Genomic DNA, 14,542 nt, shown 5'->3' with positions numbered 1-14,542 from the left:
AAAATTTCTCAGAAATATTTTATTTTTTTTTTTTAATGGCGGGCACTTGGAGCTATTGTCCATTGGCCACAGAAAGTGCCAGAACTGCTAATTCTCTTTTCGTTACCCAGTGGGCAACTGTGGCGAAGCCACGGCGGTGGAACAGCGTCACCCACGTCACACTACCACATCCCGTTTATAGGGCGGGTCACATTCACACACAAAGGAGAAAGGACATAGAACACAGATAGAGGGAAAGAAACATCCATGCCTTGCCCGGGATTCGAACCCAGAACCTTTCTGATGCAAGGACAGTTCCCTGCCCCCTACACAGACTGGTCGGCAGAAATATTTTATTAACTGGTGGAAAGTTAAAGACCAAAATTTGCAAACATTTGGATAATTTTGGTTAAATTTAAAATGCTTACCACTAGATAACTGGAACTAAATTGTGTTTAACACGAAATTTCGAACTATACATACGTAGTGGCGTAAAAAAATTATTTTATATCAAATTTAATAATTGTATATCTGCATAAAAAAAGAAACAAAACATAAATTTTGCTACCACTAGAAAAAAGTTTCCCATTAAACAGAGCAAGTTGGCATCTCTATATATATAGATCGAGAGGGACATTTGGCTCTCCCCCCTTTTAATTTTATAAATTAGAATTTACAATATTTTTTAGATTTTATTATTGCTGCTTTATGTGAAAAAACATTTAACATGCCCAAGGATTTTTTTTTTTTGGTATTAATAATTATATATTGTATAACTAAATATTCGTTAATGCTTTATTATTGAAATTAATATGTAATAAAAAAAAAAGATAAATGTTAAAATTTCAAATGTTATAGGGGACATAATTTTTTAAATTTCCTGAAAATTTATTGCTATAGGTAAATAATTTTGTGTTTATTAAGTAAGTAACATTCATAAAGTAACATACTTTTCTTTTTATTTATTAATAAATAAATTTTGAATTTAACCACGTGTAAAACGTGTGTTTTTTTCCTTTGAATGGTTAGGAAGCATATCGTCAGTTGTTGGCATTTTATTTTATTTATTTTATTTTTATTTATTTTATTTTTTTGTACTTTAAGTTACAGAAGTATATTCACTCACAATTTTAATTATATTTTAATGCTTTATATGTGAATTGCAATAATCCTTCTACTTACAAATTGAAATTTTTTCTTCTAATTTTTAAAGACATGTTTGTTTTGAATTTTTAAATTATATTCAGTTAATATTTATCTAACTGTCTTTCACTTTGAAATTGAATCAACTTCTTCCTTATTTCTCGGCCACAAAATTTTGCAAATCTTTCTCCAATATTTTTTCTTTCTTTTTCACATTGCCATTTTCTTCCTTTTTTTCTTAAAAACAAAAAAGATTAAATAAATACTACTTTTTTAATTTTATATAAATACTATTCTGTTAATTTTTAAGTGTTTTACAATATATATCACTTGCATTACATTCATATCACCCCATATCACATTGCTTGAAAAAAATTGGTATACTATTTTTAAATGTGTTTATAAAGTGTCGTCCATTTATATATTATATTTATTTCTTATAATCAAAGTAAAATGGTAGCAAAATAATATTAATGTTATAATGTGTAGTTTATAACCCAATCATTACAACAGTTTAGTAACTTGAAAAAAAAAGTTATCAATAAAGTGATAATCACAATATTTTTTCATTAAATAATTATCTTCATTTTAAGAATATATTTAAAAAAAAAAAAAACAATAAGCATCTAATGTATTGAAAAACTAGAGCCTGTTTAGTTATGAAGGCTAAGCATTCTTATAATGTATTTTCATAAAGATGCAAAAAGTCATCTTCTCGAATATTTCAATGATTTATATATTTCGTTTTCCTTAAAATAAACTTAATTTACACAATTATGAACGACCTTTATAATTACGCAGAAATTTTTTTTCACTTTGCTTGAAAATCTCTCTAGAGGTACTTCTCAGATTGCGATTACCCCCTAAATTTTGGGATTCAGAAATCCAAATCCGTCGAAAAAATGGCATGTATAAACAGAAACTTCAGAGAAAGTACGTTTTAGTATCTGATTTCGTAACTTAAAATATCATACCTGCACGTATTAATTATCATATTTTAAGTCACCCCTTGAACCATTGAGATGAGAAGAAAGTGAAGATCTGATCATTAGATCAAAAGTTATCAGGATGATCCGCTTATTTATTTTTTTGCGTACTGAACGTCTAAAAATTTATAATTCAAATTTGTTTAATATTTTGCTTTATTTTTAATTTGTTCCATTGTGATGCGAAGAGAATTTTTCATAATTTGTTTTTTTTTTAATTAAATATGCTAGAATGTATTCTGGTCTATTTCTTTACTTTTTGTCTTTTTTTTACTGTCAGCAAAAGAATTATTTCTAGATATTCTTAAAACTAATCGTCAACTTCCCCTAATTTATTTCTCAAAAAAGAATGTATTATTGTCGCTATTAAGTCTTGTTTTGTATGTAATTGTGTGTATATTTTTTCTTATTATCTGTTATTATATAATTATTGTAAAACGTAAATATATTAAGAGCATCGGTTTTTTTTATTTTATTGAACAGTAAATAAACTAATCAAAATATTTCTTTTGATTGTAGCTATTTTATTCGTAATTATCATAACAAATCGTAATTATTTACACTGTAATCTTTAATGAATTTATTATATCGCGATGACTTCATTGTTTTGATGTTAGCAAAGCGTGATTATTTAAAAAAAATCAATTTCCTTCAGTTTTAATTTTGAAAATGTTGGGTAATCATCCGGTTATGTTATAGTTCTTCTTTAACTCAGAGCTACATTTGTTGTGTGTACGCAATTTTGTTACCAAATTATATTTGTAAAACTTTAAAATATAATTGTGCTTAATTAAACAACTTCTTAGAATTTTATTGACAATTGAAAAAACGCAATAGAATCTATATATATATTTCTCTTACACGGTACCAAAAAAAAGCCTCATTACAACTCCCCGAATGGCAACGTTAGAAAATGGACCAATGATTGCTGCTAAAAATGTCACATGGCAAATGTCACATGAGGTGGCTCAACATATAGCGCTTTTAAAAATGGAAACAATAACCAGAGTGAGCATTATCAGGTTGTTCAATTCAGATTCATGCCCTAAAAACATGATAATATTTCATTTAAACTCAATTCGGAATTAATTAGTGACTATAAATACTATAAATAAGTCACAAGGTCAGACTTTTGAGAATATCAGTTTAGTATTGACTAAACAAGTTTTTAGTCATGGACAACTTTATGTTGGCCTGTCAAGAGTTAAGTCATTTGACAGCCTTTCAGTTATTGCTCCAAGATGCCAAATCTATAATTGTGTTTTCAAAGAAATTCTAAATGCTTAGTGTTAATTTCTTAGAGCTTTGCAGAAAAAAATGTTTTTTTGAAAAAATTTAATTGAAACTTCTATTGGCAGTAGGCAAGGGGAACAGCCAAAATCAAAACTCCCCGATTAGAAATGCAGCATGGCGACCTCCACGTGATATTTCTCGGGTAATGCTAAGAGCCATGCATTTTAATTTATTGTATGTAAAACATCCTTATTTTGTTCTAAAATGTTATGTACTTTATCACAAATGTTAATTAATATAGAAATTGATTTCAATAATGCTGATCACCAAAAAATATTTTATTTGGCGATAAAACAAATTTTTGTGTTCTTGAAAATGAAAGACTTTTTGAGGGTTATTATCTCACAAGGAAAAGTTAGGGTTTAAAGTTTATATTTTTAAATAATAAAATTTTTTTCTAAAACTTTCAGAATTTCTAGCATTAGCTAATTTATTATACACATTTAGTTGAATTTAGGTGAGTAACTGCAATATTTGATAATTTATTTTGCTAATATGTTTCTCATTTAGCTAATGTTTTGATTTTTTCACCATGTGCAATCTAAATAGCTAATATACTTTTTTAAAAGCCAATAAGAACATTGATAGAATTCTTTTACATAAGTACAATACTATGTCTTTAATGATAAAATACTATGTCTTTGATGATAATATACTATGTCTTTGTGCTAGAACATTGTGTTCATTGGCGAGCGAGCGCAGCGAGCCATGGTTCACGGCGGGAACCACATAGGAATGCGTAGCAAATCTCGGGGGTTGGAGAGCGTTAGCGAGCAGGGGGCGGAGCCTCCTAGTCTTCTATAAATATGATAAAAAATGTATTTTAATTTCTTACCGATGACGATTTTGAATACACGTGAATGCATAACAATTAAAAAGAGATAATTTTATTGTCATATTTAATATTTATTTATTTATTAATTTTTTTTTTAATTCAATTCACTCTTTTTGTGATATTGTCAAAAGAGTTAAATACTTCAAACAATGCTTTTATTTTGTATTGGATTAAAAAAAAAAAAAAAGAATATTAATATTTTAGGAAGGGCGCCAGTAAGAGATTTGCCATAGGCGCTTCTTCCCATAGATACGCCTCTGCTTTCTTTTAAAGGTTTCTCGACACAAGTATTTGAAATAGTTCTTTTTTAGAAACTTTTCATTCGAACAATCTCATTTAAAAATAAATAAAATTTTAAAAAATTTGAATCTGGAGTTTAAAATTGACTTTTCAATACTTTTTTTAATTTTTTTTCTTCTCGAATTTGGCTTTAGGCGTCCTATGCGTTGCGGTTACTTTAGAATGTGTGGCCTTCTCTCGTACATTTTACCTTATTGCAAACCTAGTTATGGTATAGCAATAAAATATCCGCGCGACGAGAATTTTATTTAAAATATTTTTATACAGAAAAAATTCGCCCAACTGTCTTTTGTGAGCTAGAGGGTCATCGATATTAAGACTCCACGATTTATGACTAACGAGGAGTGATGGTGAAAATAAAATCAGCATTGTGCACCTACCGCCTTTATTTCCCTGACAAGCTGATACCCGCTCTAAAACTGGGTGGATTCAAAGCCTAGACCCACAGTTTTTTTCATCATATCTTTGGAGTGAATTTAAGAACATTTTGTTCACAGAACTCGATGTATAGTGTGCAAAATAAAAGACAGACCACCCTGAATAGATTTTGATCCAATGATTGAATTTTCACGTTTTATAACTCTATCTTAATTTTTCGAAGGGGGGATCTCATTAATTAGTGCAGGCGATTATGTAAGTTTCGAGATTAAACACAAAAATGTGTTTTCTCTGAATAAACATACCTTTCTTCCGACGGATTCAGATTTTGAACCCCCAAAATATAGGGGGTAGCCACAATCTGGGGAATATTGTCTCTATTGTTTGATCATGAGGGCGATCCAAAGTTTGGATGCCTCTATTTTAATTTTATATTTTGCATATTTCGCCATATATAGAGACCTTTTTAAGCGAGTCAAAAAAAAATTGAACATAATATTAAAATTCGTTTATCCAAAGATAATTGCATGCAGAAAATAAACTTTAGCAGATATTTATTATTTTTTCTTACGTTATTAAATAATTGCTGGAAATTTTTGAATTATAAGGCATACAACTTTTTATACAATTTTTATGTATGTAATTTTACATGGCAAAATACAAAATCGAGCTAAATCTATCGAATTGTTCCTGTATATATTTAAAATTCGATTTCTTAGAAACTATTCAACCGATTATGCTCAAATTTTGCATTTTCTCAGGTAAAATTACATATTTTAAAAGGATGTAAAAATTTATACCTCTTAATTTAAATTTCGTCACTGCTGTAAAAGATTTTCTCGAAAAAATTTATAAGTTAGCAGGTATGTGAATGTTCAACCAGTGCTGAAATTTTGCAGCAGTTTTTTCGTGTGAAGAATTTTTTCTATACATTATCGGCAAAACACTGTTGAAAGTAAAAATTTAAAATTAAAAAAAAATGTAAACGGAACTAATTTAAAGAAAAATATGTCTTTCTAAAGGGGGGGGGAGGCTAAAAGTCTGTTTAAATTAAGTCGTTCAAAAAATCGGAAGATTGTATTTTAAATCTGTGCTCTTTCTTTTAACGTCTTATTTGAATTATCAAACGAATATACGTCTAAAATACATAAAATTAAAATGGAAAAGCAATAAATAAAATTTTAAACGAAGTTCTTTTAAAAACTAGAAAAACTTCTATTAGCCTTATTGTACCAAAACTTTGAGGCAATGCTTAATGTTCAAACTTCAATATTCTTATTCAATTAAAAATAGTATGTGGTGATGGGTTCGCCGCTCATCGTAAAATCAAGTTTATTTCATATTGTTATCTGTTTGTCTTTAATCAATTGTGTTTTTTACTTATTTTTGAAGTGAACTGAAATAAGAGTTCTGACGTCAGTAGTAAGAGCAGGCATCGGTGCGGCGGAAGTGATGGGCAGTCAAGGGGTGCTTATTTCTGCCCCAACCGGAAGTTGCTTATTTCTGCCCACCCATAAACCGGAAGTTGCTTATTTCTGCCCACCTACAAACCGGAAGTTGCTTATTTCTGCCCGCTTGCTTATTTCTGCCCGCCTGGAAATCGAAACTTCGTCTGCAGCGTCATGGGGAGCTTATTTCTTTTTTTTCTTAAGCCTAATATATTTTTAGTTTCGGTTTCTGTTTTTAATTTAGTTTCGTTTTTTTTAATATTATTTAATTTATTAGTTTTTTGAGGGTGGCAACACTTATTATTTTAATATTAGTTTTTAAGGATGGCAACACTTAGAAACTTTGTTATTTGGGATAGAAATTGTGTATTCTGAAGTTATGACGTCATCTTTTATTACATAATAAATAAATGATATCATGCTTTTGATCTAGTGGCGCCATCTATGTGGAATAAAATAACTTTAAATCTATTTTAATATTTAAATCTGTTTTAATATTATTTATTAAATATAATTAAGGCTGAGGATCGAACTCACGCCATCAAAAAGCCTTCGTGGGTCAGTAGTTGGATATCATAACCACTGACCCACGAATGCTTGGTTAGATATGTGTAAATAAGTTAAACCTTTGTATTTTGAACACGTGCATAAATAAAAAGGATTTGATATCGATATCATCCTACAGTTTCATCGATATTCACTTAACCTTTGATAGTTATTAAATAATTATTTCTGCCCCTCTTAATGTTATTATAACTTTCTCTGGATGGCAACGGTACTGACCATACACGTGTTTTGTGTGACGTGTTTTGTGTGATAATACAACTACTGATTACAGAGCGAGTCATTCTGATAAGGTATAACAAGCTGGATCTTGGTCTATGACGTGTGTGTTGAATTCAGTTCCTTTCACTTGCGCTGATAAGTAGTTAAGCATGTGACAGTTTCATATTTTTCTGATTGGCTGTTTAAGTTATACTTTCTTGGTTTGGCAACTAGAAGGATAGAGTGACTAAATTTCCTCCCCCTCTTATATTAGTATTTCACTTGTTCTTCTGTTGTGTCTCGATTAAGTTTTTAAACTGTGTGATTCACCGGGTCGTTATGGACGGATATTTAAAGAGAAAACATGTTGAAACTGAAGTAAGTACTATTGATTTCTTCGTAATTTACTATGCTTTTAAATTTATTGTTAATAGAATTGTTTTATTGTAACTTCTAGCATTAATTCTTTTTTAAGCAGAGCATGTGGCAAAACTTTGTTAACTTTAAAAATTCTTTAATATTATTTGAATCGAAAGGTATAATTAAGTTAAATTTAAAGCATAATTACATTCTGTTAATAGTTGTTACTTATTTTAAACGTTATTGTTGTTCTTGGTGACTCAAAAAAGTGTTTCTTTTTATTTTATTAGGATGAACCAAAGAGGAAAAGTTTGTTCCAGGAGGGAAACTTTCCAGAGTATTGCTATCCAATTGGTGAGGACTTATTCGTTTTGGCCAACACGTATAACAAGAAATCAGCCATTCATATACGAAGGTTTAACAGATATGGAGACTCATACTATCCTTCAGGATATGGTATAACTCTACAGCCTGAACAGTATAATACTTGCTTCTGTCATGGTCCACCGACATGTATCTTCGGCATTGCAGACATCAACATGGCTTTGGAAGAGATCCCTCCAGCTAATCCCCGTGAAAAATTTTATGTGCTGATGAATGACGAGGGAAAGTATCTGCTAGTGGACGAATATACCTGCAGAAGTGGCCGCGTATACAAGCACGAGACGGAAATCAGTTTCAAACAGTGGAGAGAATTACAGAAGTGTCGAGATAGTGTGACATTCGGCTATATTAATTTAAAATATAGGTCCGTGGACTTTTTGAACATTTTTCAAGAATCCACCCATCAACAGTGTCCAGTGGTGCCAAAGAATTCAGACATCAGCGAAGCGGGTCCTATTATGAAAGATTGCCTGAAAATTGTGTTGTATAAACATATTGGACTGAAGAAAGGTCTGAAGCCAGTAGACAGATCTGCTGACTTTCTAGACCAGGTTGTGTGCAGTGTTCACGATTTCAATGAATCTTGTTTGGACTTACATGTGGAGAATATTGCTTTGGATTTTAATAATGAACTAAGTGAACGAAGGTTGTTTAGACAACCCCTTAAAGACTTTTTGTGCGAAGGTTTTTTAAAAGAAATCAAATTAGATACTTTATTAACTGCTGCTAAAAATGATTTTTGCAAATAAAATAACTTAAGTTTTAAAATATTTTGTTGTTATTTTTATATTTTGTAAAAATTACTGTGAAGTTTTGTTTTCAGAGGAAACGAGATTTCTTTTTTTCAGCAGGCATGAATTTTCTTTTTCAAAATAATACTTTTTTCAGGTTCTTAAAATAGAAGAAGAAAAAATTATTGCTGCAATACAATAAGGAAAACTATTTTATATTTAAATAGGTATTATTATTTAATTTTATTGAAATTATTGTATACCGTTATTTTTTAAGAATGTTTATGAGAGTTAATTTTAACTGTTAGAAATAAAACTGTTATTAGAGAAAAAATATTTTTGAAATAGATTATGGATCATTTACTTTCATCAGTTTATACGAAACCTGAACATCCAGGAAGTTTTGGAGGTGTAAATGCTATTTATAATTCTGTGAAAGGTAAAGTGAAGGAAGTGACGTTAAGAAATGGTTAGAGACTAAAGATTCTTATACTTTGCATAAACCTGTGAGGCATAAATTTAAACGTAATAGAGTGATTGTTGGAGGTATAGATGAACAATTTCAAATTGATTTAGTTGACATGCAATCTTTAGCGAAATTTAATAATAGCTTCAAATATTTGTTAACTTGTATAGATTGTTTCTCAAAGTATGCTTGGGCTATTCCTATTAAAGACAAATCAGCCAAAAATGTATTGCCAGCTTTGAAAACTATTTTTAGAGAAAGAAAACCTGAGAAACTGCAATCAGATAAAGGAAAAGAATTCACTAATAAACTTATACAGCAGTATCTTAAAAATTTAGGAGTTCATTTCTTTACAACGAATAATGAAACTAAATCAAGTATTGTTGAGAGGTTTAACCGTACCATTAAAATGAAGATGTGGAAATACTTTACAGAATATAATACGAAAAAATATATTGACGTCATTTCTAAATTAATCGATAGTTATAATCATACCAAACACAGAAGCATAAAAATGGAGCCAGCCTCAGTGAATATCGATAATCAAAAAGAAGTATGGAATAATTTATATAGTGATAAGGTGAATAATGATAAGCCTGTCTTTCAAATAGGTGACACTGTTCGTATTAGTAAGTCCAAACGTCATTTTGAAAAAGGATATGAAAATAATTGGACACGAGAATTATTTGTTATAGATAAAATAATTCCACGAAATCCTATAGTGTATAAATTGAAAGATTTAATGAATGAATCAATCGAAGGTACCTTTTATGCAGAAGAATTACAAAAAGTAGTCGATTCTGGATTTTATCCTGTTGAAAAAATAATTAAGAAGAAAAAGAAAGGAGGAAGCACGGAATATTTTGTTAAATTTCTAGGTTATCCTGAAAAGTTTAATGCCTGGGTGAGTGATATTCAAAAAGTATAAATAGTGAAACTTAACCTATGAAGACTCATTCTCAAAAATGTCTTTCTATGTGACGTTACCCTCTGATAGCTCCATGCAGTTTTTTCCTAACAACAAAATTTCCCATTTTAAGACGCAGTTACCGATACCAGTTAATCTAAAAGCGGAATGGGAAGTAGGCCTATCTGAAATCATCTATCCGCATTCTTGGCTGAACGTAAATGAAAGTAACAATTATTTTCATTACAAGATAAGTAACGGTAATATCATATCGACTGTTAAGCAAACAATTGATGTGGGCTGTTATGAATCAATGTTCGATATTGTATCAGCTATACAACTTGCTTTACCTAAAAATCCTAGTCGATTTACAATAAATTACAATAAAGCTACGAAACGAGTTAAAATTAACGCCGTTCAAGGTTGCAGCCTTCATTTAGAAAAGTTAGGTGAATTGTTAGGATTTCAACGTGATGCAATCATTACGGGTAACCAGAAAAGCGAATTTGTGGCTGACGCGTGGTCTAATTTTTCCGTTTTTTACGTCTACTCAGATTTAATTTCACCACAAATTGTCGGAGATACGCAAGGTCCTTTACTGCGGATCGTTCGAATAAAAGGATATGATGGTGAAACAATTAGCCAGTATTATGATAGACCTCAATACTTACCTTTAACGAGACACTCCTTTCAAACTATCCATGTGGAGCTCAGATTGAATTCAGGTGATTTCGTACCTTTTGAAAGTGGTAAAGTGATTATAGTTTTACATTTCCGCATGAGACAAATACTATAAATAGTACGATGCGTTTTTTGAATCATTCATTTGAAGAGAAGACGTCAAGATGAGTGTACCGTACGTTTGTTGTGCTGAAAAATTCGAAGATCATTATGCGAGTCAAATTGGCTCGGGTTTGCCCTATTATAAAGGTGTTAATTTCCAAAAGGGCTATGGACTTGGTGGTATATTTCGTCGATTATTTAGAGCAGCACTACCCTTTTTAGTAAGAGGTGGTAAAACTATTGGAAAAGAAGTTTTAAAAACAGGAACTCGAGTAGCATCTGATGTATTATCTGGAGAAAACTTTGAGGAAGCCGTCAAAACAAGAACTAAAGAAAGTGGAAAAAATCTAGCACGAAAAGCTATTGATAAAGTGCAGTCTATGGTCGGGAAAGGAAACTATAAAAGGAAGCGTAAGAAGCAAAAACGATTCATTTCATCTAAAGCACGCAAAGTGAGTGGACGTGATATTTTTGATCCATAAAATGGCATTTTTGTTGAAAGATTCTCCTGAGTGCGTAAAATCGGAATTGGAACTTTTTACTTTACCTGGAACTCAAACAGTTATTCAAGATGGTCAATGGATACAATTTCATCCTCTTTCTAACGTTTTTGATAATGCTCCCGTAGAGTTTCATGTCTCTGGAAGTGTAGAAGATTACATAGATCTCAGTCAAACACAATTGTATGTGAAAGCGAAAATAGTAAAAACGAACAATACAGTTATCACTAAAGATGATGTTATAGGACCTGTGAATTTATTTCTACATTCATTATTTTCTCAAGTAGATGTGTCTTTAAACGATCGTACAGTTTCCAATTCAAGTAATACCTATCCCTATAGGGCCTATATTGAAACTCTCCTAAACCATGGATATGATAGCAAAACATCTCAATTAACTGCTGAGTTATTTTATAAAGATTCTGGGGATGGTTTAAATAAAAGAACTGCTTTTTTCAAAGAAAGCGCAACAGTGGACATGATTGGCTGCATTCATTCAGATTTATTTCATCAAGAACGTCTTTTACTCAATTTAGTGGATTTGAAAATAAAACTAATAAGAAGCAAACCAGAATTTTGTCTACAAGGATCTGAAGGATTTAAAGTAGTATTAGATCATGTCTCTTTATTCATTCGAAAAGTTCGTGTGAACCCTGGAGTGCTTCTTGGTCATGCTAAAGCACTCGAGAAAACAAGTGCAAAATGCCCCATTAATCGAGTCCTATGCAAAGTGTATTCAATTCCTAAAGGGAGCATGTCTTTTATTCAAGATAATATATTTTCGGGTCAAATGCCTAAAAAGGTTATTATTGGTTGTGTAGATAATGAAGCTTTTCATGGAACATTGACAAAATCTCCTTTTGATTTTAATCATTTTGATTTAAATTTTATTGGAGTGTATGTAGATGGACAACCTGTCCCCCATAATCCATTGGAACTCAACTTTTCACAAAATCAATACATTCGTGCCTATCAAACTTTATTTGATGGAGCGGAACGAATGGGTCAAGATAGAGGAATATTTATTTCCAGAGAAGACTACAGGAACGGAAATACATTATTTGGATTTAATCTCTCCCCAGATCTATGTTCAGGAGAACATTTAAATCTGATTAAGCATAGCAATTTGAGATTAGAACTGAAATTTGCCAAATCACTGGAAAAAACAGTATGCGTTATCGTTTTTGCCGAATTTGAAAATTTGATTGAAATTAACAAGTCAAGAAATATTTTATTCGACTTCGGAAATTGAAGAATGGATGGATTGCAACTATTCTACATTTTATCGCAAGATAAGATAACAACACCTTACTTTCAAGGCGTATATTCAAGAGATACGCTTCCGAGTCTCCGAGAAAACACATGTGCTATCACGAATTCAGATGACTCATCACAACCTGGAACTCACTGGCTAGCGTTATTTGTGAATGATCAAAGACAGTTAGAGTTTTATGACTCATATGGGAAACCTCCCGGATTTTACAACGTGAATACCGCTTCCTACACGGACGTACTATGGAATTCCAAAGTGTTTCAATCACCTACATCCAATGTATGTGGACAATATTGTATTTACTTTTTACTCAAACGCTGTCAAGGCTATTCTATGTATCATATTTCAAATCAATTATATGTAAATGATTTTCAGATGTATCAATTTGTAAAGAAAAAATATGGTGTAAGATTTGTGTTTAGAAAATAAAAAAGGAATGAAACTAAATCTAGTGTCTCTCATGTCATTATTATAAAATTTTACATTTAAATATTGTTATGTAGGCAATAGTGTAACATTTTTAATTCTTTTTAACAAAATTTTCAGAAAATATTTTTATTATTGAGGAAAACTTTCTATCTTTTATGAAAATATTTGTTTTTTGCAAAAAATTTTCTCTTTTAAGATAATATTTTTTTGTTTTTGTAAAAATATTTCAAACGTTTTAACAAAATTTTTCTATCTTTTAAGAAAACATTATGTTTTTACACAAAAATTTTTTATTTTAAGAAAATATTTTTACTTTTTGTTAAAAATTTGCTAGTTTCGTAAAAATATTTCAAACTTTTTAACAAAACTTTCTAATATTTCAGAAAATATTTTTATTTTTATAAAAAAATTTCTATCTTTTAAGAAAATATTTATGTTTTTGCAAAAAGGAAATTTCCAGTTTTTCAGAAAATTCTATCCCTCTTTCTAAAACTTTTTGTATTAATTAATAAAGGGTGAAATTTTTCCTTGATAATATAAACTTTTTCACCTGTGAAAAAAAATGATCAATAAAGACAAAATACATTTTAATAAAATAAATAAAATTTTATTCAAAGTTTCACCCAAGCACTTCTGCGGGCATACATCATAGGTTTCTTAACAATTTTATTTTTACTATACAATTTTTTATTTACATCTAAATGTGATGGTAATTGAATATCATTTAATGTTTTTAAAAATACATTTCTCCCCACTGGAGCTGTTTTTCTATTTCGCAAAAAGTCATTGATAAGATTTACTATATTACTTCCAGGAACAGTTTTATCTTCATGAATAATTTCACCTTTAGCGTTCCAAAGGAGAGATTCATTATTTTTTAAGAATTGATACATATCTTTAGCTTTTTCTTGAAATCGAACTGGAACAGCAGTTAGAATTTTTCCCTCCAAGTCTTCAGTTTCTTTTTTGATATTTGAAGAGATCTCTTCTGCAGACTCTACTAGAGGATTGTCTATGTTCGTAATTTCCTCATGATCGGTTTGAGGTTCTGGTTTTTTCGGTCTCGAAATTGAAAAGTGCGTATACTTCTGCAATATTTGTAAATACAGAGTTGCTTTCTCGTCATCTGCTAAGTCCTTTTTCTGTAGAATATTCTTCATTTGTTGATCCAATTGTGATAAGTGTTCCGCTACTTGTACTCTATCCTCCGGAACCAACACAAATTTCTTACTATACTCCATGAATTAAAGAAGTAATCACAGAAATAGCTGCAGGTAATAAAAATGATAAAAATCCTTCTCCTTTCTGTACAAGAATTTTTTTCTTCTTATACAATGGCAATTTCTTCTTAGAAAGTTTTCTTAAACTTTCTTTATGAGGAGCTAGTTTATTTTTCTGAGATTTCGTGAGTGGTATATTACCACACAATACATTCAATACACACTCACACAAAGTTTTTATTTCACTTTTTGAACACTTTTTTAAAAGAGACTTGCAATGTTTAGTTTTAGAGATCAATTTCATGAGCTCTAATGTTCGCTCATTACATACGGACATCTTACTTTCAAATGATTTGAATTTC

At 30.3% G+C, this 14,542-nt stretch overlaps 1 protein-coding gene across 1 annotated transcript; it reads left to right on the top strand.

Moving 5' to 3' along the window:
* Positions 1–11,241: 11,241 nt before the first annotated feature.
* On the top strand, positions 11,242–12,673 carry LOC147801156 (uncharacterized protein F54H12.2-like). Its single transcript, XM_087155116.1, has 3 exons — positions 11,242–11,581; positions 11,795–12,426; positions 12,578–12,673. Exons 1-3 carry the CDS (start codon positions 11,242–11,244, stop codon positions 12,671–12,673), a joined length of 1,068 nt encoding a protein of 355 aa, XP_087011242.1.
* Positions 12,674–14,542: the final 1,869 nt, after the last annotated feature.

This window comes from Parasteatoda tepidariorum, chromosome 11 (assembly GCF_982258835.1).
Source record: "Parasteatoda tepidariorum strain Cologne lab strain chromosome 11, Ptep-v5.0, whole genome shotgun sequence".
Lineage (NCBI taxonomy): Eukaryota > Metazoa > Arthropoda > Arachnida > Araneae > Theridiidae > Parasteatoda > Parasteatoda tepidariorum.
Note: the sequence above shows the minus strand (reverse complement) of the source record. Positions and strands in the feature narration are given on the sequence as shown.